This window comes from Tachypleus tridentatus, chromosome 11 (genome assembly GCF_004210375.1).
Source record: "Tachypleus tridentatus isolate NWPU-2018 chromosome 11, ASM421037v1, whole genome shotgun sequence".
NCBI classification, from domain to species: Eukaryota; Metazoa; Arthropoda; class Merostomata; order Xiphosura; family Limulidae; genus Tachypleus; species Tachypleus tridentatus.
In genome coordinates this window covers 81,108,553-81,133,877 of record NC_134835.1, presented here as the reverse complement: position 1 = coordinate 81,133,877, position 25,325 = coordinate 81,108,553, and the positions used below count along the sequence as shown (strand labels likewise).

The 25,325-nt window shown below is 34.9% G+C and overlaps 1 protein-coding gene across 4 annotated transcripts in view; it reads right to left on the bottom strand.

The window, feature by feature from the left end:
* Window positions 1-25,006, bottom strand: part of LOC143232593 (uncharacterized) — a 35,824-nt gene extending 10,818 nt beyond the window's left edge. The window contains exons 1-4 of one of the 4 annotated variants that reach the window (XM_076468205.1): window positions 24,648-25,006; window positions 12,613-12,840; window positions 8,976-9,106; window positions 3,375-3,603 (exon numbers count right to left, since the gene is read on the bottom strand). In XM_076468205.1, coding sequence (XP_076324320.1) covers window positions 3,375-3,603; window positions 8,976-9,106; window positions 12,613-12,736 — 484 coding nt within the window. In that variant the 5' untranslated portion in view covers window positions 12,737-12,840; window positions 24,648-25,006. The other 3 variants (XM_076468206.1, XM_076468203.1, XM_076468204.1) reach the window with 3 other exon arrangements.
* Window positions 25,007-25,325: the final 319 nt, after the last annotated feature.

Genomic DNA, 25,325 nt, shown 5'->3' with positions numbered 1-25,325 from the left:
AAGGAAGTAGTATAGACAATAAAACAATGAAGAGCCTTCACTGGACACAGAAACCTAACCAGATCCAGTTAAGAGTAAAGATGGGAAATGGAAGAGTGAAAAGTAGGACATATGACCAAGGTTCATGAAGAAGGTAGGGAGAAAGTGGAAGAGAGATAGCAGGGATGAGAGAGGAGCAGACACTGTAGCCACAAAAACCAAGGCTGAGCTGGCCAATAAGAAGCAATCAGGAGAACCTGACAAGGAATGAAGTGGAGGAGATAAATCATCAACTGAAGTAATCAGATACATAGTTACACATAAATATACTTGTATAACCAATCCTGGTTGAAGGCATTGATTGCTAGAGACTGGGAATGAGGTACAGATGACTAAAAGAAAGGTAACTTTTTGACACCCATAGTAAAAGCATCCACATGAGAAGAACCCCACCAATGACTGAGATCCCTGAAAACAAGGGAATCTATTGCTCACTTTGTGGGATATATCCAGTCTGGGCATAATAGATGATCAGTGATCAGACTGAAAGCATCCAGAATATGACAAGTACTGGGATGATTGTGATGTGCATGGGCCCAATATAAAAGATCCAACATCTTACAAAGTAGATATCTGGACCAACTACATAACTGATAGTTGGTATGTGCCACCACAGCAGAATTATCTGAATGCATTGTCATCAGACAATGTTGGACAAGAAGGAAGTGATGCAATATCTAACAAATGGACAAAAATTCAATAATATTGATATACAAGGAACTTCTGTCCACAGACCAATAACCCAAAGCCTTCTGGAAATTATCCAATATCTCCATCCCTAAAGGGTTGCATTTGTGAAAAGATGTAGATCCAGAAGCAGAGGGAGGAAGTGGCACAGTCATTGATGCAAGGGCTTTGTCAAACCAGATTTTCTTGCAGGGAAAAGGGAAGATAAATGGGGTGAAAAGAAAATCCCAAGCAAGCATCTGTCAATCATAAAGCATCAACTGAAGAGATCTCACATGAGCATGACTGAGAGGAAGCAGTAATGTTATTGATGACCACATCCCCAAAAGCAACATATTCTTGAATGCAATAAGTAACTTAGCCAAGAAGGCATAGCAAACCAACAGTTCCACTGAGTAAAGTAGTGAAGAAGACAGCTGCACCCAACTGATATGAGTGTGGAAAGACTCCTACATGGACAAGATATTGAGTGAGTCTGAGGAAGGACTTCTCCAATTCCATCCACTAGCCCACCCAAACCACCACCGAAAGATGCTTCCAAGAATGATTGGTCAATTCCTGTTCAGAATGAGCCAAAACAAGCCAGTCATCCATGTAACAATCAAATCACAGCTCCAGATGTTGAAGATGCCAAGCAAAAGCATAGACTACTTGGCAAAATACATGATGTGTCAAGTGAAGGGCTCAAAATTAATAAACCACCTTGAGATGGACAAAATGAAGGCAAGAGACGGAACTGATATGACTATTTTTAGGTAAGCATTGGAGACATTATTTTGGTCATCCACAACTCTGGAGAAAATGGCCATCTTGGGGTAATAAATAACTCCAGTGAACCAGGGTAGTGGATCAAAGTGGTTCAGGAAATATAAATCAATTACCAGCCATCAATCCCTGGTTTTCTTGGGGACAATGAAAAGTCTGGAAAAAAAACAACCTAAGAAGAATGGGGTATGAGTTTGATAGCCTGCTGCAAAAGCAATTCCTGAACTGCTTCAAACAGATGCTGGTTGGTCATAAGATCTTCAGAAGGAGGGAAGACAATACAATAAGGAGAAACAGGAAGTGGTGAAAAACACTGGACAGCAAATACTTTCAACAGAACCTGAAGCACCCACTTATTGCTGATGAAGGAATGCAAGTGGTGAAGAAACTGAAGTAGCAAAGTTCCCAATGGGCACAAACCTACTAGGTAGTCAAAGGAACTGGTAGTGATGGGGTGAGTCACTGAGGAAGGTGACAAGAAGTACCCCAAGTAGAATGGATGGGTAAGGGCTGAGAGAGGTGGAAAACAATAATTATGGGTATATAAGGTTTTGACTGAGACAAATAGGCCACAGTATTCATAAGGGTAAATTGTTATTGAACTGATGACACTTGAAACTCTATAGCTTCCAGGATTGTATCAAAAATGCAATACTTAAAAAATTGTGCTAAATGTAAATCCCCAAGAAATGTTGACAATAAATAGATCTGTGCCAATAAGGCATCATGACCTATAAGGTCCCAACAACAAAGAAATAACGTATGTTGTGCCATAGCCAAAGATGATATGTGGGATCAAAGGAAGGAGAGAAGGGCAAGAAGTCCTGAATGGATTTCTGGATAGAGCTTCAGATACGAAATGTATGGAAGAAAGATACTGTAACAGATTTTTAAGAGTAAGACACAAATGAGAATAATGGGCATGGGTAAAGCTGACAGATGATTCAGGAGTCACCCCCCAAAATATGCCATAAGGAACCTAACAACTGGTGGTCAGAAAATGCATAGTAGGCATAATGATAGGAAAGTGCAAACTGACCTGAAGTCCTTGGGAGACAAAGCATGCTAATCCTCTCACTTAATTATGAGACAAAGTGATCAATATAAGCTCAAATAACAGGTGAGGTACAATAAACCAATAAGGGTTGGGAGGAATGTTCATGCAATAAGAAAGGACAAGATACATAAGAAATAGGGAAAAGGGATAAAACAACACAAACCTGAGATACAAAATCCATAAAAACTGCAATATGCCTAGTAGATTCATTAGGTTGGGAATGGAAAAGAAAAGCAAAATCTGGAGGTGGAAAATATGATCAAAGTCCTCATCAGCCTGCAGAGGATCACCCTGTTCTAGAGAAATCTATGCAATGTCTGAGGACAAAGGTTGTCATATGTAACATTCTATCTTCCAGTGTATAAAAGCAGATAAATTTACTGTCAGGTCACCCACACCTTGAACCTAAGAAAAATCACTGGTCCTTGGTGTAATCTCCAAAGTGGTAATGTTAACTTTGGAATTTGCTGCATAGAATAGTTCACCAAATTCAAGTGCAGAAATAAGGCAACTATAATTAACTAATAATAACAGAAAAACCAAGTGCTGCCAAACAAGAAGTGATACTTCAATAGAGGAGTGTAAAGTGAGCCACATCCATCATGTGAGCATGCCATGCTCCTCCTGGTGAAGAGTTGATGCATGATGCCTTGAATGAGAAACATATTGGAATCTTGTAATTCTAATGGGGAAGCAGAAGGCTTGTGGCATGTGGAAAGAAAAAGTTTGCAATATATAGGACAGCAATGAATGAGAAAAGCTAACATTCTTAGCAGAGTATGTACTGTATCAAAATTCCAACATTCATACTAGTGTTCTAACCTACCTGGGGAATTGCAAGTGTCATAGGATCCAATATTTACTGTAGAGTTCAAAAAGACTTCTCTTTTCCCATTTCCAAGATTAAGTTCTGCCAAAACTACCACTTTTTTCTTATCATGGCTTTGCAACTCCACATGAAGTTCTACTTTATGCTTCTCTGGAAAGTTGGAAATTACCTGGCTTTCAGCTTTGTTTGTAGTAACAAAAGTATATCGCCAATCAATATCCGCATTCTGTAAAATAAAGTTTGAAGCTATTAATCTCTTTGTGCACACTATTTAAAAAAGTCTGACATTTTTGTAAATTTTTTAAAACTCTCATTCTCTTTCTTTTTTCAAAACTCATAATTAAATTAAAAATATTTTATACAATATGTATATATGTTATATGTATAATTGACATAATAAATAAATCAATTTACATAACATCAGAAGTGAGGAGGTAGGGTGATGTGTATCACCCTATATGTCAATTATATGTATAATTGACATAATAAATAAATCAATTTACATAACATCAGAAGTGAGGAGGTAGGGTGATGTGTATCTTTTGGTTCATCTAGAGGAAGTTTTGGGTTTACAAAAATTGTTCAAGGGAAGTATGATCTAGAGAAATGAATAATCCCCTTACTGGTGAAGGGATAAAACCTAATGCTGGTTGCACCTTAGACTAATAAAATTCATAGTATTAACTGTTGGGCTGAGAACTCATTCAGTCTTGTCACATGCACAAATAATTTTCTTCAATGGCGTGAAATACAAGGTATTTGTTCAGATAAGGAAAATGTGATGTTTAAGATTAGTAGTTTCATTATGATAAAGATTTTAATTTGGTCTTTTATTATTATTTGTAAGGAATTACACCATCTTAACAGAACCTGTAGATAGAATCCCACACTAAGGTGGTGGAGGAGAAAATGTAGAGAAGGAAATCATAAAGGTGAACTCTTTGGAGTATGTAGTGACAGAAAGGGAATACTTTTGAAAATTCTCCCTCATTGGGTGAGGTTAACCAGTGGAAGAATCAGTTCATATGGGTTTCATAAAAGAAACTCCTGCTACTTGCTAAAGCATCACAAAAGTGGACAAAAAGTGAAAGCTGCTCAACTACCCTATATATCCCAGGAGATCAGCAGACCATGCAAGTTAATTATGGCTTGGGCAATAGGTTAAGCCTTATAGCATGAGTGAAATACTTATAAAAATATGCAAGTTCAGGGATGAATCATTTCAGTACTTTTTTCAAGAGAACCCCAAACCAATCTGGCTTTTCACAACTACCAGGTTATTAGTGTTGGGATGGCATAGACTACTCTTCCAAGTTAACACTCCTGCTCTACATCCTACTGAAGGGTATTTCAGCTTGGTCTCATTTACACCAACCCAAAGAGAATTCTCTACATCAACCCTATCAGTGGATTGGATTTGGGAAGGAATCCTTTTGAAATGGAGTCCATGGGTGTGCAAGTTAAAAGTGTCAAACTTTCACAGAAACAGGAGAAGAGGAAGCTCCATAAATAAGTCACATCCGAGTGAGTACTTAATGGCTAGCCTGTTAGGAGAGGAGATACTTGGTATAATCTATACAACAAAGTTTGAATTTTGAATCTCATCACAGAAAGAAAACCAAGAAGCAAAGACAGACAGAAAAAGGAGCTAATTAAAATCATCTAAAGACATGACAAGCTCAGTAGAAACTACAAAAGCAAAAGTCTGTAAGTCTTGGACAATCCAGTCACCTTTGAAGCAATAGAAAATCACTTTGCTCAATGAATGTTTGAATTGTCTGAAGCTTTGGAAATGTGAATTCATAGTTCACATAATCCACCCAAATTTTTCTTTATTTTTGTTAATGTTAAGAAGATAAAGTTCAGAAAGATTACAAACTGAATGTTAATTAAAAATCAAAAATAATTAGTGCAAAGCAAATATTTGATAATTCTCACTGAAAACAAAAAACACAAATAAACATTGCAGTTGTGCAAAAAACATAAGCCTTTAATTTATATAATGTACTCAAGGAGAGTGATACTAAAGGAAGATGTGTTGCCCTTTTACTAGATTAGCATATCTTGTTATTAAGTGTAGGACTAAGAATTCATTCAGAAGCTTGGAACATACTACTAAACCTTTTGGCAGTGACAAAAGATTTCAGTGACCTGTAATGGGAAGAGGTGAGTAGCATATTTTAAAGCTAGTTTTATCAAATAAGAAAGAAAGTAAAGCATGAACTTTAAATTTGATCATTTATTATTACCAAAATTTCAAATTTGTAGAATAGCAAGCTGTAAGACAACTAAAATGTACAAAGAAAACATACCATAAAAAAGTGTGGTAACAATGATTAGTAACTGAAGATATTTATGTAATCTTGAACTTTATCTAATATAAAAACATACCTCTAGCGATTTTATGTGGTTTGGTAATCCAAATTATCATATTTTGTTACTCAAAAAAAATTCAAATTACAAAAATAGTTTCAAGACAAAACATGCATTTTTTACACTATGCAGTTATATCTTATGAAGTGACTCTTAAAAGTGTTATTCCATATTAAGATGTTGAAGCTTGAAGCTCTACCTTTGACCTTGTTATTCATAACTTGTATTTATGCAGGCTAAACACTCTAAAAGCAATCCTTCTGAAGTTATAGAAACTAAAAGAACTGAGAGTGAATCCAAGCTACAAGTCGAGATTGAAAATTTTTTCAAATATTTCCTTTTGAAATTAAGATCTGATTCCAAGTTTATTGACAAATATGATAATAAACTTTTTAAAATAATTTTTAAATTTAGCTGTGTAAAATGTTGCCATGAGCAACCAATACGTGCCATATACATAGGGTTAATGTAACTAACAAGCAAAAGTGTAGCATTAAGTATAGTAATATCTGACAAAATGGTTGAAAGCACTAAGAAAAATAATGTTCACTGTTTTAACAAATGATCTTTATTAGGAACTGAATAAGATTGTTGGAATAAAAAAACACCCAAGTTGTTTTATTCATTTACATCATTTTAAAATTTACTCTTGAAGAAACAAATTCTGATTTCATTTTTTTTTATTATAATAAAAATATACAGAGCTAAGCAGTTGGTGGCCATTTTTAAATTGATTTTCAATGACACCATTAATTGATCATATTTGATTAACTGACTGGTACAGTGTTCCTCCAACAATGACACAAATAACTAAAAACATAAGTTGGCAGTTATTCATACCAAACAGTTTCTTTCCTCTAGTCAGCAGTTCACTTACAAAGACAAACAATCAAAGTAACTTTGTTGTAACAAAGACTAAGGCAAGCAAATTTTGTGTCAATGAGAACTGAACCCAAGACTCATGCCCCCTCCCATAATGAATCACCAAACCAGAACAAATTTGAAGTAAAAAATAAAAAGTTACATGTAAAACTTTGCTTAACAAAAACATGTATAACAGCAATATTCTGATTACTTGGAATAATTGGCAATCCTAATTTTAATTAGTAAATTATTCTTATGACAAATGATATAAACAGAATTTTGATAAACCAACTGCTGAAATAATCAAATGCAGTAATGAACAGAAACACTAACGTTATTTAGTTAATTATTTTTGTGGCAATAAATTTTATCATAGTTTCAATTAATTGATTGCTGGAACAATCAAAAACAGAAACAATCAGAAATGTTAACTTTGATTAAGTGACTTAATAATAATTTTGATTACTTGATTAATTTATGAACTAGTCAATGTAATTGCTACTCACACTTAACTGATAATACAAAATATTCCATTAAATCACCTAACTCTAAGAATATACATTATAGAACAACTATTTGTACAAGTTTCTCACAATTTATACAAAAAATAATTCATTCAAGGAAAATAAATATTGTAACCAAAATATTGAAATGTTTCTTTATTACACATCATTCTGAAAATTAGATTTCAAGATTCCACAGATATTTTTACTGTAAAAATATCATATACATTTATTGTTTTTAAATATCAGGTATACATGGATACTTAAATTTAAAAATTTAATGTTTATTCACAATTGTTATAAATATCTTATGCTATATAAAATGAACAATAACATTTATCTCTGGAAAAAAATCACACATTTTTTACACTAAAGTGAAAAAGGTTGCAAAATATCAGTCAACTGTTACTTTAACACTACCTTTTTCTTAACTGTTCCTGACAATAAAGTTATATAGTCTGCTGGTTGTATTTACTTTACCTATTATGCCAGTTTACATTATTTGTTTTTACCATTTTTTTTCACATTTACACCAGCAGGAATCCTACTATTATGACAATATTTCATTACTCTTTTCATAAATTGTAGACAAAGAACATTAGCAATAGAAATTGAGTATGATTTCACTTTCAACAATAAATTCAACAAAAGATATTTCTTTAAATAATATGGTTTATGAAAATATCAGCTGCATAATAATTTTAAATACGTAGCTTTCCCCTTCATACATTTTAATTTGTTCTTGTTCATTAATAAGCTGTATTGTACAGTATGGAATAATGAGATTTTTTCATTTGTTTGTAGATTATTAAATTCACACACAATTACTTGTATATTTATGTATTAAAGGCCATTGGCCATTAAAGTTAAGGTCTGCAAAGTACCAACTCTGCATATGTGAGATGTTTTAAAAACCACTGTTTATGATTATTTCCATTTTTCAAGTTTCTGAAGATGTTTTATAAGTTGTCACCTACAAAAGAATTCATGGATACAACTTGTAATAACTTAAAAAAAATAACAGTCTTTGAAAATTAATAGTTTTATCATATTTTACAAGAATAGATTTCAAAAAGTTTTCCAGTGTTTAACAATTACTGAATGATAACAGTTGTGAACACAAAATAAATGCAGGTATTTATTTACATATTTCTCTTAATTTATCCATTAGAGCTCAGAATTAGAGATGAGAAAAATAGCATTTCAGATATATCTTTGGTCTTTCACAGTGAGCTTTTATTCAATATCAGAACATATTATAAGTTGATTGAATTATTTGAAACAAGAAATTCCACAAAATATTATTTAAATATGTTATATAATGCTTTAAAAGATACAGTGTAACTAAAACCTGATGAAGCATTTGAAACCAACAGGTCTAAAATTTGTGGCTAAAATCTTGTACTGCACATTCTTGACTTGTTCATTTTGGATTCAAAATAACAGGTGCACAAAACATATATTTCAGTTTCATCATGCAATTGCTGAAATCAAATAACATTTTCTACAAAAAAAAAGTTTTATCTTAGATTGTCTAAGCTTTTACAGTTCATTTTAATGGTAAAAACCACTACATCAGGGGTTCCCAACCTTTTGGCACTCGCGACATGAAAATGTAATTGATGAAATAAAATTAATGTTATCCCAAGCTACTTCTAACAAGGCTATGCGACACCCCTGCCAAGGCTTCGCGACCCCCTTGGGGGTCGCAACCCACCGGTTGGGAACCCCTGCACTACATTCATAAAGCATATATTTTGAAACTTATAACATTAATATTTCACAACATACTGATACAAAACATATCAAACAATATATCAAATTCACAAACATTTAAGATTCTGGAGTCTAAACCTACCTTAAGATAGAAGGTTACATCAATAGGTTGGTGACAATGATTAACAACAACTCTAACATTCATTGCTGAACTTCTGACTGGAATGTTACATGTGGCTACATAACCAACAAAAGAACACTTCTCAGCACCTACTGAAGAGGTAAAATACAAAAAGTGAGAGCCTGTAATCCAGAGTGCACTTAAACACAACAATGAAATTTTTAACAGAATAAATTAAACTGTCATACAATAAAAAAATAAATTCAAGTAAGCAACACTGTATCAGAATTACAACTTACACCACATGCTTGAGGAAAGCATATGAAGGAAATCAATTATTGAAACTACGTATCCAAGTACCATTCTAAATATATATTATTATTTCACGATAGATACATATATACCTGTGCTAAATATAAACCTTTTGTTAAATAACATTTGAAAAAATGTTTCATAAAAGCAACTTTATATCCAGGAATATTATGAAAAACAATTAACTGGGGTTTCCATTCAATAATATGGTTTTAGAATTTACAGTGAGGCATCTTTCTGGGCTGAAGACAATTGATGCAACCAAAATCTAATTCATGACACAATTCTGAACAAATATATTATCTGCTGATAGGATTTCAGCTTTTCATAACTGCTGACACTTTATTCCAAAAATGTGTCTAGTCTTAAACTTAACCGTTTTAAAAACAACAAAGTGAAAAACAAATCCATATTGTACTGTCCAGTAATAACATTCTCATTATGTTTAACCTATTTATAGAAGTCTTTTAACTATATCATTTACAGACAATATTGGGTTGGTAAACTAGTCAACTTATTGGCCAAATAATCAATTGTACACAGCTTATTATGTGATCAATTTACAATATTTCTATAAATTTCTTTGGCAAATTGAACTGAATAGATAAGAAAATACAAACAACCACAAAAAATCATCTTGTATTATTATTTAGCAATTTATCAAAGTAAAATCTTTAGTTTTCTGCCATAGGCTAACCCTAGCAAACAGGTTGGTTAAAATTACTTTATAGTGTCAATATGTTATATTACTACTTTTTAAAGAACAAAATCATGGCTTACAATAGTCTCATAACTATAGAAAGTTATCATACTAGTAAAAATGTGTAACAAATATTTTCTTTTCCAATTTCAATTTTTATCAAACGTGATAAACCAACTAAATATGATAACAGTTACTACGAACAGAGAGGTTACCAAAATTACCAAAACTTCGTGCAAAGCTACTCGAGTGCTATATGCACTAGCTGTCCCTAATTTAGCAGTGTAAGACTGGGGGAAAGGCAGCTGTCATCACCACCAACTGCCAACTCTTGGGCTACTCTTTCACCAAAAAAAAGAGGGAGATTGACTGTCACATTATAATATGGTTGAAATGGTGAGCATGTTTGGTGTGATGTGGAAATTAACCCGAGACCTTCAGATTACGAGTGCCTTAACCACTTGGCCATGATGGGCCATCTAGAATCAGCTTGTAAACAGTAAAATAACAATTTTTGTATAAAATTTTCTTCATGTTCTAACAAAATATGTAAAGTTTTAAAAAACTGAAGGCATCTGTTTAAAAGTTTTACTCATGTCAAGATGGTAAACAGGTTAAAGTTCAAATACTGTTCAACTGAGTGTAGAAACCTGCAACATATATTAACCATTGTCAGGAACCAAGTATAATTTCTTCTTCCAGATACACACATCTACTGGTACAATAATTACATAACATATAATATCATTACACATGAATAATTTACTTCCACATTTACTACTTACATCTTGGGTCAATCATTTTGTCAAAACCTAAACTACAACTTCCATGTGGCATTAGGTGTACACAGTGTAATTTCTTGACTGATCAGTGATGAAGAGTGAAGTATATCATTGTAAACATGACACCTATATATACTGAGTTGCAGTGTATAAATGATTAGGTGTCAAGTTAGGTAATGAGTTTTGATTAGTAATTTTGGCTGGATGGTTGTCCATGTGCAGACATTATCATGTAGGTTTCAATCCACCAATGCCTGAGTTTAATGTTTAAAATAAGTTACTGTAATGTGACTGTTTTGGTTGATCATTACGTAAATTGTACTTGTGAAGTGTTTGAGAACTGTCCTTTGTATCTTGTTTTACATGTTAATAAGCAACTTGTGAGGATTCATAATCCGTCGTTACTGGACTAACTGAATATACTGTAGACAATTTAGTCACCATATTACAGAGTCAGATCATCACATCATGTTTATATAACATTTAGAAAATTTTTATCCTATATGTCCATGATTGTGAAGGACAGAATTTAAGAGCATCAAGTCAAAAGCAATATGAATAACACTGTCTTTCCACTCACTATTGCTCCTACAACATTAAAATCAGAAGACAACCATGTTTATCGAACTTAATACTGATGAAGCTGACAAAGTGAAAATGAAAATATTTCATCACTTTCAAAGAGAAGCGTCAAGAGTCAAAGGCTTGCATTAGATAAAATTGTTGACTGACCAGAGGAGTGAGCTTCATCATTTCACAAAAACCTGACAATGACCAAAAAAGGTCTAAACATTGGTCACTCCTCTAAATAAAAATTTTCTCAACTCAAACTAGCCATTTTTACATGTATATTTTTCACTGATGAAAGCTACTTAAATATTAAAAAGATTGTAGCTGTATTCAAAAGTGGAAATTTCACAGCTTTTACCCCAAATTTATAACTAGTCTATTCAATAGCAATGTACCATTACACAAATTAATATAATTTATGTTTGTATCTAAGTGGATTCACGAAAACAAGTTATTTAACAAAATATACTACCCTTTTTTCTTACCAAAGGATGGGAGAGAGATTTCATGATTGATACCCTTTGTGCAGTAAGTAGAGTGGTTTAAACAGTAAGTAAAGTAGTTTAAAAGTTTGTTTTTGGAAAGACAAATTCAGGCTTATACAAGGTTTTTCACAAGGCTGCAGAACTATGAGAGTTAAATACCCTTGGGTGTCAAATTCTGAGGTAAACTCTTAAGTTAACTAATGTTTACACTGTTGCTCCCTGTAACAGTTATGCCATAACATTGTATCACAGTGATAGATTTTAATCCATTTAATGTCAATACATGTATACGTATAAATATTTGTAACTTTGTAATGGTGGGTGAAAAACAAAAAGAAACTGGTGTGTGTGTAGCATTTTAATGTATTTAGAATATTGGCTTTAAGGAGTTAATAGCAAAAACTCAAGGAACCTACAACAGATAAAGTAATATATCTTAATAACTACTAATGTTTCTAGTAGTTAATTTAAAGAGATGTTTAAAGAACTTGCATTATTTCAAGATTTGATAAGTTTATAATTTAAAAATGTTTTATCCATTTATTTGTCATCACATTTATTGACTTGCATTCAAAATATTATTGAACTACTATTTTATGAATTTATGCCAATAAGTTTTGAATCAAATTGTAGATAATTCATACTTTAATATTATATATGAACAAATTTCATACTCCAAATACACACATGAACATTCAATTTCCCCACACCTTTTTCAGTTGCATTTCATCTATAAGACTTATACACCACTTTTGAGAAAAGCAGCTTTAATATCTTTTAAGAAATATTTAGAAAATAACAACACTTACTTGTTCCATCAAAACAAATGGTCAAAATAAGAACAATTTGCAAGGTGGCAATACAGAGTCTTGAGGCCAATTGAGTGTTGAGTACAGAGTGATAATTGCACACTTTTGTCTTCAAGAAAAACATGGCGTTGGCTTCAATAACAACGAAATTATTTGTTCATTCTTGTTCCATACAGTTTCATTCTCTTAATGAAATCCAAGTTTTCTGATTATGACACCTCAACAAAACTAATTTAAAGAAAGCAAACAGACAAATATTAATATATACACAAAAAAGAAGAAATGAATGACCTCATAAAGTAAAACACACATCTTGTACTTTTTACAACATTTAACACTTATATTGTTCAAAAACCATTTCTTCATAGTTAGAATTTTTGAACGATTTCTTTCACTTGTATAATTGACATGATTTAACTTACTATTTAGTTATTACATTACAGCACATTGATCAATGTTAACTAAAATTATTATTCTTATAAATCTCTATTTTCAATCTACTATGATGAATGCTATATATGCAAGTTATAAAAGTATAAACTGACAGATAGATTGCAAGATTTACAGGACCTTAAGACAACTACATTTTTTTTTTAAAGGCTTGTGAGAAAACACTGACTGATAATGGTAAAGCTAACAAGAAGAAATGATTTAAGTATATTAAATTTAAGCAAAATATTAAATGGGAATTGATCCCTTACAGAGTATTATTAACAAGATTTTTGTTGATGACTATTGGATGGAAAAACTTTTAAATATATTTTCCTCTTATTTTCACAAGCTCAAATTAGTTATTTTTGTGACATTGACCCTTTTATAAGAAATAGTGGAACTGACCTGAATCATGTACATATAAATTTTTTTTATTGTAAGTAGAAAGACTGATCGATTAAAAATAAATGATGAGTTAAAAAACTGTGACCAATGCGTTGTCTAGTTAGAACAACTTCCTCTTTCCGAACTTTATGGAAGCTAGATGGCCAAAGCCCAGTATAGGGTTTTATTTGAAAAAGCTTGTTGTCACGTTGGTCACTCCAAGTGGACTGCCAGCTGGCATGGAGCCAAGCCTTGAATACAGGACCATAGTCCATGTACGGAATAGACACAGTGGTGATAGTGTCAGAGCAGATAGATTTAGCTGCCATGTCTGCAAGCTCATTCCCGTGAATACCAACATGGCCTGGTATCCAGAAAAACTGGATAGAAGTAGATGTTAATGAGAAATGGGCCAGTCGGTTTTAAATATCAGTGAGAACAGGATGCAAGGCAATGTGAAGTGATTCCAAGGCCAGCAGAGAACTAAGGGAGTCAGTATAAATAGTGCACTTGGAGTACTGCTCAGCTTCAATATGATCCAGGGCAAGAGATATGGCATACAGTTCAGCAGTGAACACAGAAGCTGAAGAGGGGATTCTGCATGCAACCACCGAACCACAACAAACCATGGCAGAGCCCACAGAGTCACCTGATTTTGTACATTCCGTATAAATTTAAATAGAAAGGTTGTTCGAAAGATGTTCAGTAAATAAAAGACGATACTTTCAATCGGGTGTATCTGCCTTTTTCAGATGACTTAAAGAAAGGTCACATTTGGGGGCTGTAATAAGGTATGGGGGAATGGGCTGACCAGTGGATTCTGCAATGTTTTCCAAGGACAGACCCAACTCATCCAATTGCGCCTGGATGCGAAGGCCATAAGGAGCAATGGCAGATCATCTGTTTTGAAAACGTAGGGCTCACTGAGGAAGGAAAACACATCCCCAAGTGGGATGCCTTGGTAAGGAGCAAAGTTTCGAAGAATACAGTAAAGACAGTTGCAAACGGCAAATGTGCAGAGAAGGTTCGTGAGATTCCACATATAAGCTCTGAACTGGGGAGGTGCAGAAAGCCCCAGTGCAGAGTCGAAATTCTTGATGATGAATGGGATCCAGCATCTTTGAGGCCAAGGGTCTAGCAGAGCCATAGACCATTGATCCATAGTCGTGTTTTGAACGAATAAGAGCATGATATATCTTTAACATAGAACATCGATCTGCTCCCCAAGTGGCAGTAAAGAGGACACGGAGGATGTTCAGTGCTCTTGTGCATTTGACCAGTAACTGCTTTAAGTGTGGTATAAAGGTCAGCTTACGGTCAAAGATAAGCCCCAAGAACTTGGTCTCAGGGACCACTATCAGCAAAACTTCACCGATACGGAGTTCAGGATAAGTGTGAATACCTCATTGGCAGCAAAAGTGCATACAAACGGTTTTAGAGGTAGAAAAATTAAAGCCGTTTCCCGTAGACCACTGCAGTACACGATTGAGGGCAGTTTGTAGTTGCCGCTCAACATATCTCATGTTCGACAACTGACATGAGATGTGAAAGTCGTCAACACAGAGCCCATTTACAACAGTGAGAGGGAGTTGTTCAGTGATGGCATTTATCTTTATACTGAAAAGTGTGACACTCAAAACACAGCCCTGAGGGACCCCAAGTACCTGTACAAAAGAACAGGAAAGTGTCGAACCAACACACATACTTGGAATCTCCTGTCTATTAAAAAAATTTTCAATAAACATGGGTAAATGGCCATGTAACCCATATCCATGGAGGTCTCGCAAAATGCCATACTTCCATGTTGTGTCATAAGCCTTCTCAATGACAAAGAATATTGAAACAAGATGTTGGCGTTTGAGAAAGGCTTCTCTGATTGATGTTTCAAGTCGAATTAGGTGGTCCATGGTAAAATGCTGTCATCGAAACCCACACTGAGTGAGAGAGAGGAGGTTGTTTGATTAGAGGAACCAAACAAGATGAGCATTAACCATCCTCTCTAAGGTCTTACAGAGACAGCTCATCAAAGCAATTGGACGGTAGTGTGAAGGAATCTTGGGATCTTTCCCACGTTTAGAAAACGATAAGATAATAGCCTGCTGCCAGGCATCAGGAAAAACATTCTCCTGCCAGATCCGGTTAAAAACAATTAGAAGAATATCAAGAGAAGCAGGAGAGAGATAGCACAACATGTCATAGTGTACATCATCAGGTCCAACAGATGTACTGCCTGACCAATGAAGGGCCATTTTCAGTTCCACCAGTGTAAAAGTACAATTATAGTCAAAAAGACAGTCAGTTCGAAAGGAAAGAGGTGAATGCTCTGCCCGAGTCTTAATTGCCAAGAAGGTGGAGGAACAAGCAGAAGTGCTAGATACCCGGCAAAAGCTTTCACCTAGAGTATCAGCGATGCTCCAAACATCAGCTACCTCTTGGCCATCAAAGAGTAAGATCGAGAGGGAGACAGAATTGTAGTGCCCACTGACCTTTCGAATCCTATCCCATATGACCTTGGAACCGGTGGTAGAAGATATACTAGTTGTGAACTTAATCCAAGATTCCTTCTGGCTTTGACGTCTTACCAACCTAGCATGTGCACGGGCCTGTTGGAAAGCGATGCGGTTTGAAAGTGTGGGATATCTACGGAAAGTATCCCAGACCCGTTTTTGAGCCTTCGGTGCCAAATGGCAAGCAGGATTCCACCACGAATGAGAATATTGTGGAAAACTTGTCGAGGTTTTAGGAATACACTGAGCAGCTGCTTGTATAATACAGTCAGTTACCACTGCCACATAGTCATCTATTGATGGCTGATTCACGATGGCAGGATCAAGTTCTACGAGAGCAGTGAAAGTGGACCAGTCTGCCTTATCCAGCTTTCACCAGGGCACGTGGGTAGGGTGGCATCGACCACGCCCGTCTCTCTCAAAAGTATAGGAAAATGATCACTGCCTAGTGGAGTAGTGTCAACCCTCCATGAAAAATGGGAAAATAATGAAGGGGAGCAAACCGTTGAGATCAATAGCAGTAAAGGACTGACTAGGTGCATGAAAATAAGTGGAAGAACCAGTATTGAAAAGAGAAAGATTGTGATCAGAGAGCATACGCTCTACAGAGCAACCCTCCTATTAATAACAGCACTTCCCCAGAGGGGATGATGTCCATTAAAGTCCCCCAGGATTAGAAATGGTGACAGCAACTGTTCAACAAGAGCATGAAGGTCTGATTGATCATACGTCTCTCCATGGGAAAGGTAGAGAGAACAAACAGTGATGGTATGACCCAAGGAAACATGGATGGCTACAGCCTCCAAGGGTGTGTTAAGTAACAAAGACAGGGTGGGCACATACTGATCAATCAATAGTACCACCCCTTTATGTACTCGTCCATCACACAGCCTGTCATTTCTGTACAGAAAAAACTGCCGAATGGTGACTGTATCAGCAGGTTTTAGAAATGTTTCTTGTAAGGAAACACATACAGGATGGTAGGAAGCAATCAGTGTTTTGATATCATCCAGATTAGAATGTAAACCGCGACAGTTCCATTGTATCAAGGTGGCCATTTTTAACGACAGGTAGGTGAAGTGGCTGGAGAACCCTTCTGTTTATGACCATGTCTTTTTTGCTTACTGTTCTTAATCGGAGGAGGTCTATTGACCTCCATGGATCCTGCCCTGGGTCGATTGGGCAGGTCTTTGTTATTGGAAGGGGATTCCAGTGACTGAGGACGGGAACGAACGATTGTTTTGCATCTTGGGGTGGGAGAAAAAGATGTATCAGAAGAAATGCCTGTATTTGAAACTGAAGGATGTGAATCTTGAGGTTTGTTGGAATGTATGGGAGGAACAGAGATGGGTGTGGAAGTTGAGTCATCGACCTTTATAACCACGGAGGTCAAAAAGCTTTTCATTTGTTTTGAAAACAATTCTCTTGGAGGCATAGAGAGATCTGTCTGCACTACCACTGTAGTTGTGGAACGAAGTGCAGCAGCATATGTCCAAGATGGAGTGGCGGACAGCAAGTTCCGAGCCTCAGGATAACTAATGTTATGTGTCGTTTTCAAATGCTGCACCTCTTTTTCCTCCAACCATTTTGGGCAAGAACGAAAGGAGAAAGGGTGAGAACCATTGCAGTTGACACAATGTGGGTCCGAGTCACACTCATAGGCATCATGGTCCTTGCCACCGCAACGAGCACGTCAGAGAACCACGACATGACGTCTTAGAGTGGCCGAACCTCTGACATTGGAAACATCGGAGGGGATTTGAAATGTATGGCCATACCCTGCAAATTAGATAACCTGCCTTGATGGTGGCAGGTGCATGAGGTGACGTAAAAGTCAAAATGAGGTTATTTGTCAGCAGTATAATTCCATTTTTGCTAGTGGAGATGAGCCTCACTGCAGAAATTCTTTGAGCAGAGAGACCAGTGAGAATCTCTGACTCAGATGTTCTTCATATCCCTTTCAACAATAACTCCTCGTGATGAATTCAAGGTAGCATGAGGGATAACTTCAATAGGTATATCCCCAATTGCCTTTGAATTCAAGAGGAGTTCACTGTGTTGGGTTGTGGATGTTTCAACCAATATGTCTCCAGATTGAAGCTTCTTTACGGACTTTGGAGAGCCAGCAAGACCCTCTAATCCCTTCTGAATAAAAAATGGGACATTTGCCCTAAAGGTTTTTCTGAAAGAGAATGTGATATAAGAAAATGAGGTACGTGTGTCACAGATGTTGAAGACTTCAACTTCAGAGTCTTCAAGACGTGGTCGTTTACCTATTGACTGTTTTTTCACTATTTTAGTTAAAATTTGTGAAGGAAGATCCATTGGAAAAAGGAAAATTTTAGTACCCACTGACCCCACCCACCATGGAGCCCTACAAGGGGACTCACTACAATGTCATGCAAGGACAATGCAGCAACGCCAGGGTTTCGTGAGCACTATACCCAAACACCAGCATCAGACACAATGTCCACAACACCCGTTGAGAACTTCCAACACTGGTACTTGGTGACTCTAGCCCAAGTGGACCAGCTGACTGACCTAAGGGGGGCCACCCAAAGGCTGCCCGTCTGCAGGAATTCAAAGCCAAAGTGGTGTGTTAGGATTAGACCCTCAACCACCAGGATCTTCTCCTCCCCTTCACGGGTCGCCATGCACGGCAAACACGAGGGTGGATGTTTAGATCCCAGAGGAGGTAAACTGATAGAACAGAACCTTCCCTGGGAGATCCCGTCACCATGTACAGGAATCCATGCCGTGGGGGGGGGGAATGTTATGATTGGTTGGTTTATTTACATTTCTTTTACATTAACATAAAGAGATTCCAGGTTAGAGGTGAGTAACCTGTGGCTATCATTGGTTGAATATACAGGAAGTCTCTTCATTAATTAGAAACAGATATAAACCAACCAATCATAACCTGCCCTCCACAATCCACCAGAATACTGTTAAGACTAACACCACTAAAAACACACTAACCTGAAAACAAAAGGTAGAAGACTTTCAAAACATTGTTCTCTACACTTGTGTTTCTACAAGAAGCTGCTACCCATCCAACTAAATTTCATCATCAATACTCTGCCAAAACAATCTATCAAAATATATTATTTATTAACTGGATCAGTGTTTCCCAACCAGAGGTCTTCAGATTAGTAGTAATCCATTACAACCACCTAGTCTGTCTGAGGGATTTCACACATAAGAAAAAGTATTTTCATAGATAACTCATAATGGTTTTTTCATTGCACTTGTCTTTCAGTAGCCCTCAACAGTTTAAGAAAGCAGTGAATAAATTCCTGATATCAAAAAGGTCCAGAAGTACTGATCTAGACAATAGAAAAGGTGTGCAATGCATGCACTCAGATTTTTGAAAAGTTTATGATAAATGTAACAAAAACAAGAAAGCAAAAGGTTGTTATTAATAAAGCCCCTTAAGTTGGACAGGAGTAAGTGCTTGGGTCTTTGCTTTTACTCACTGACATTAATAAATTAGATGGTGTATAAGCTAGTAAAATGTACTGATGAAATTATGTAATAACTTCTACAACAAAAAGTGCTAAAATCTAAAATAATAGTACACGGGGACCTTTCCCTCAACTAGAGGAAAAGTAGCTTTTTTTGTGTGGCAGGACAAAAAAGAAAATCCAGTAATTGTTTCTTGGAGGTGTTGCATACACTGTTGGAAATTCTGGAATCCATTGCATCTAACTATACAATCCATATGATGGTAAAATATTTTTGTAGAGAGTGATAAAAGCAGTAAATAAAAAGCTGAGTTATGGAGTGAAAGCACCAACTAACCAACAATGGCCACAAATAGTAATTATCTATTTTATAATTCTTAAATTTTGTGGCTTTTTCATTGTTTTTTTGAAGCTAGAAACTTTGTTCTTGATCTTCTGATCTGATAGAAAGCTACTACTAGTATCGCTACTGTATCAAACATTTTCCAGTGCCATCATAGCACCTTTGGGCTTCAAAGACAGAGCTGCTTCAACAAAGACCATCAAGAAGTCCATTGTGTTTGAGTAAACAGCAAGTGAACAGGTTGAAAATTAAACATTCTGAAACCTTTCACTTGCAGGTAATTGAGGGAATAATAGTGTTGATGATGGCATGCTAAAAAGTAACAAAGCTCTAGTCCAGGTCAATAGGGCTTACAGCTATGTAGTGATGATCTATTTGGCTCTGGTTTGAAAAAAATATCCTGCAATGACTGGCAAAAAATGATCACACAGCAAACCCATCAGTTTGCACAACAAGAAATACTATGATTAACTACAGGCCTTCTGCTGATGGTTTGACCAGTCATAAATCAATAAAATTTTGTTCAAATTTAAAACTGTAAATTGAAACCATATGTTACATCCTGCATAGATTTCACTAAAAAAAGGATAAACACCAGACCTTTTATGTCAAGTAATGCCATTGAGGTGCCTCTAGTTTAAAGAAAGATGCTATATTAATAGCAAAGTTTTTACTATAAGTGACAAGCAAATTACAATAAATTTCTATGGTCACTATGCTCTTGATCAGTGGTTCTAAACTGTAGGTATGGGAGAGCAATTCAGAACAGTAGCTATAAGTTAGTGTAGCTATGTACCAGTATGGGATGTGGGTAGTTAGTGCATGTGTAAATGGTCACTAATTTGCTACCCTTACATGAGGTTAGGCCAGATTAGTAATATTACCAAATATTGAAGCAGAACTATCACGTAAATCATCATGTGTTATGTGTTACATTTGGACAAAGTGATGTCGAGAAAACCCACTTGTTGAGAAATATATATGCAAAAACAGCTCGATGATGACCAAAGAAGGTCGAAACGTTGTTCGCTCTTCTATGTAAAATATTTTCTCAACCCAAACGAGACGTTTTTGCATATATATTTGGACAAAGTATTTTACTAATTAATAAAATTGATATTACACATTCATTAGTTATTATAACAATTAAAATATGTACTGAATTACTCATATTCTTGGATATTTCTAGTTATACTAGCTTCAATCAGTTTGTAATTTGGATAAACAGTTGACAGGAGTCCTGCAATTATTGAACTAGTAAGTGAATTGCAATACATTTGGATTTCACAGTTTGTACCATATATTTAATACCATCAATCAGAGCTACTCTGAACATGTTTTGGCATCAACATACAATCCTAAATGTATTTTTTGGTATACAATCTTTACTAAGGCATTCAGATATGAGGACCAGTTAGGCCTTCCTGAAACTTTGATGATATTTCAATTCTGATGTATTTATGTTTATTTGTCTAATTATGTCCAAAGCTGACCCCATATAGGATTACTTTGAATAACTTATTACTTTTATCTTCTGTCCAATAATACCCCTTCCTTTTGTATTATAATGACTGCTACTTTGTCTTTAAAACATAATTCAATGTGAAAAAAAAACTCAAGTAGAGCACTATTCCAGCACACAAGAATTATTCCAGTACACCGAGGTGTCTCAGCAAATAAAGCAGGTTTTGTTTACTTGTACTGTTTTACTAAAACAGCATATTATGACAAGCAAATATTAAAGATCACGTGTAGCACACACCTTCTAGTCAAACTGTAGTGGCCTAAACAAAATACTGCCACAACTATGGTCAACCAAAAACAATTTATTAAAACATAGCCACAGAAGTCCATAATACAATTTTCAAACAAGCATAATACAAATGTTATCAATTCTGGAAAACAATAAGTGAACCTATGCCTGGCCAGGACTAGATACAAGTGTTAAAAGCAATGCAACACAAATCTCAGTGTTATTACATTCAATTAATTTTAAAGGAATTGAGAAAAAGAAACATAAGAATAAAAATCCCTAACACATCAGAGAATAACACAATGTTCCAAAATTAAACCACTTCTCAATATCAATAACAATACTGAGCAATAACTCTAACTATTTCTCATGAACCAATTCATTTTTGAAAATTAAGAAAGGCTTTTATTTAAAGGTTAGTGGCTATACAACTAGCTGTTACCATAAATAATGCCACACACTGCCACTAAGGAAAGCTTATGTTATACTAAAAATCAAGGAGTTTTGTATAGAAGTTGAATTAGTGCATTAATATAATTAAAAATGCATAACTAAATGATAGAAGGAATAATAAATGAACAGTAAATAAAACCACAACAAAAGTAGAATTTGCTATCACACATTCCTTGTCCCTTAAAACAAGTGATCCTAATTTTTGTATTGTTAATTTTTATCTCACTATTAGTAGATTAACTATCCAATGCTTTGTTAATTCTGCTTCACAGTGCCAGAAAGAGATAATTGTGAAGGATCAAAAAGCAATGTTGCTACAAACACTTGGTCACCCCAACAGCACAAGCCAGGTATCCTCCCACAGTAAAATTTCTGACACCATTGGTCTGAAACTTCTAAAGTTAAAAAAAAAACAACTGACCATACATATTTTTTATCAAACTAGTAATGGACAAGGATACAAGTCCACAGTCAGCTACTTAATATCCAAGCCACAATTAAAAGGCTTATAATTCTATACTATTAATAGCTGTGTACAGATAGATGTTTGCAACAATAACAAAAGCAATGGTTCATTAGTCAAAGGGCTCATTACTCCAAAGGCACAGCAGTCTGAAGATGTTTTTTTTAACAATTAAAAGGGTAAGTTCCCTGTTTGATTAAATTAAAAAATGTTATGCCCCCCTCAAGTATGTGACGTAAAAGGTTGCCATTTATCATCATTTGATAAATAATGTTTATCCTCATATCCCCAATGTTATTTTCTTGCACACATGAATAGGGTAGCTATAGATCCCCCATATTTATGCATCAGGATTGTATTTGGGAATCTAGCTTTTCTGAGAGAATGGACATAAGATTTTTATTCCATAGCACTGTGACAGCAAACATTACATCCCCAACTCATTAAACATATTGACATATTTCAGTAGGTAAAATTATCTTGACACTGAGCCAATACAATGAGCTGTACACTACAATGGCATTTCAAATATTTTTGTATGTACTTGAAATGAGAGAAAACCATCAGGGGCAGCTTGTCCCCCAAACCCCTGCTAAGATGCATACTTTAAATTTTTCATTTGAGATTGCATTCACTTTTCACTTATATTGCAAAAAACAAAAATACATGACTACTGGGTCTTTGTAATACTGGGAAGTCAAGATAACAAACCTATAAATGAAGACAAGCCACTTCAAACTTCTTCTACAAGATTACATTACGATCCCTTACATAAATATATAATATTCATTTGTTTCATAAATTCTAAAACATATCACTAAATATTCAAAGACTAATTATTGTAATATTTCAGTGCCATAAACAAAAATATAAAATTTCACTTAAACTGGTAAAAGCAACTGTTGTCAATGCTATAGCATGGAACCCACTCAATACCATACCTAAAAATAAAGATCTAGTATACTGGTGGATAAGTTACTAGTTTCACAGGTAAAATATTCAACTAAGATATTTACATATAATTACCTTTGGGTCATGTTACACCTGAAGGAAATAAAAAGTGCTATACTCTTTCACATTTTATCATTTTTGTACTTCACTGCTTTCAGCCCACATGTCAAATATCAACAAAGATGGATATACATGTAACACAGTTCATTTTTACCCTGATCCCTTACAACAAGAGAGTAGCATCAACAGTTTGTTTATAATTAGTAAATATTTTAACATCTGTTATCATTGATAAGTTATACTTTTAAACTAAGTTAAAAGGAATCTTTATTTTATCATTCTTTACACTTAAGTTTAGTGAGATTCACACTCAATTATAAAATAATTTCTTCTGCTGCACTGTAATTTGTACACAATCTAAATGTTAAATTGTAAAAAGTGTATCCTCCAATGAGTCAGTGGTAAGTTTACGATTTGCAACATTAAAATCCAGAGTTTAATTTCGTGCAACATTGTGCAGATAAACGATTATGTAACTTTGCACTAATTTTAATAAAAACGTATGGTAAAACTATAAGAGCACATAGATAGATTTCTAATTTTAGTTGAAATTACCTCAACGGAGTTCAAATTAGTATAAATACTTCACCTTTAATCGTAATAACATAATATATATTTCTTCTGACATCGTACCTCCCTTGTCGCGTTTTCGATCTTAGTTAAAGACTCGGGAGGGTCAAGTGGGCTTGCCCCCTTCCTTCATTAGATGAAGTGCATACGTCTTCGAAAAAGTTAGCAATATTCTCGAATTTAATATTTCAAGCACTTCGTAAATTTGCAGTGCAACATTACGCCATTTACATCCTATTTCGATGGCAATATTGACAGTATACCTTATGTCATCACTTTAACTACAAACGCCTATATCTTAAAAGTAATATAATTAAAAACGCTTTAAATGGATTGCCTTACTAATTTAAAACATTCAAACATTTTTGTTACCTTCGAACAGACACTTCATCTAATCAAGACTTTAAAACGAAAGTAATTCCACTTCTAAAGCCATTCCACTTGTAAATAAACACCCTCTACGGCAAGATTATTTATGTTGAAAAATTACAAGTAAATCAACAAGTGATCCTATAAACAGAATATAGTATGGAAGTTATGTGGTTGAAATGCCGCGTTTAAAATGTTATTACAGTGTATGATTATTATTTTCCATTGTTACGTGAATCTTTCTGTATAAGATTAGTTATACATAAACCGACTTTTCTTATCTTACGTTGCATTCATCGGGTAGTTGTTTTTTTCTTCTTTAAATCTGATAGTAAAATATCACCGGAATGCATGACTTCCTTTAACGTCCGCGTATCCAGAATGCAAAACAACATCAAAATGTTTCAAGATTATTTAAATTCAAAGCACAACACTATCGAGTTCAAAGCTGAAAGGCAAAAAAAAAAAAAATCTAAACTGCCTTTTTTAGATCTAGAAGTCACCAACCACAATAACGAAAACCATTTCAGCACATTTATATCCAACTGTTACAAAACTCAATAGCTCAGCATGGTCAGGTGGTTAAGGCATTTGACTCGTAATACGCGGACTCAAGTCCCTATCACACCAAACATACTTATCCTTTCCGCCATAGTAGTGTTATAATGGCACAATCACTCCTACTATTCGTTGGTAAAAGAGTAGCCCAAGAGGTGGCGGTGGATGGTGATGACTAGCTGCCTTCCCTCTAGTCTTACACTACTAATTTAGGGACGGCTAGCGCAGATAGCCCTTATGTAGCTTTGCGCGAAATTCAAAAACAAACAAACTTAATTTAATAAGCATTTTAGTTTATATATAGATATAAACTTATCGGCCCTTGTGGTTGTTTATTAGTGATGATATTATCAGTATTAAAAATATTTGATTAAAAATGCCTTCCCTCTAGCACTTGTCAATATAA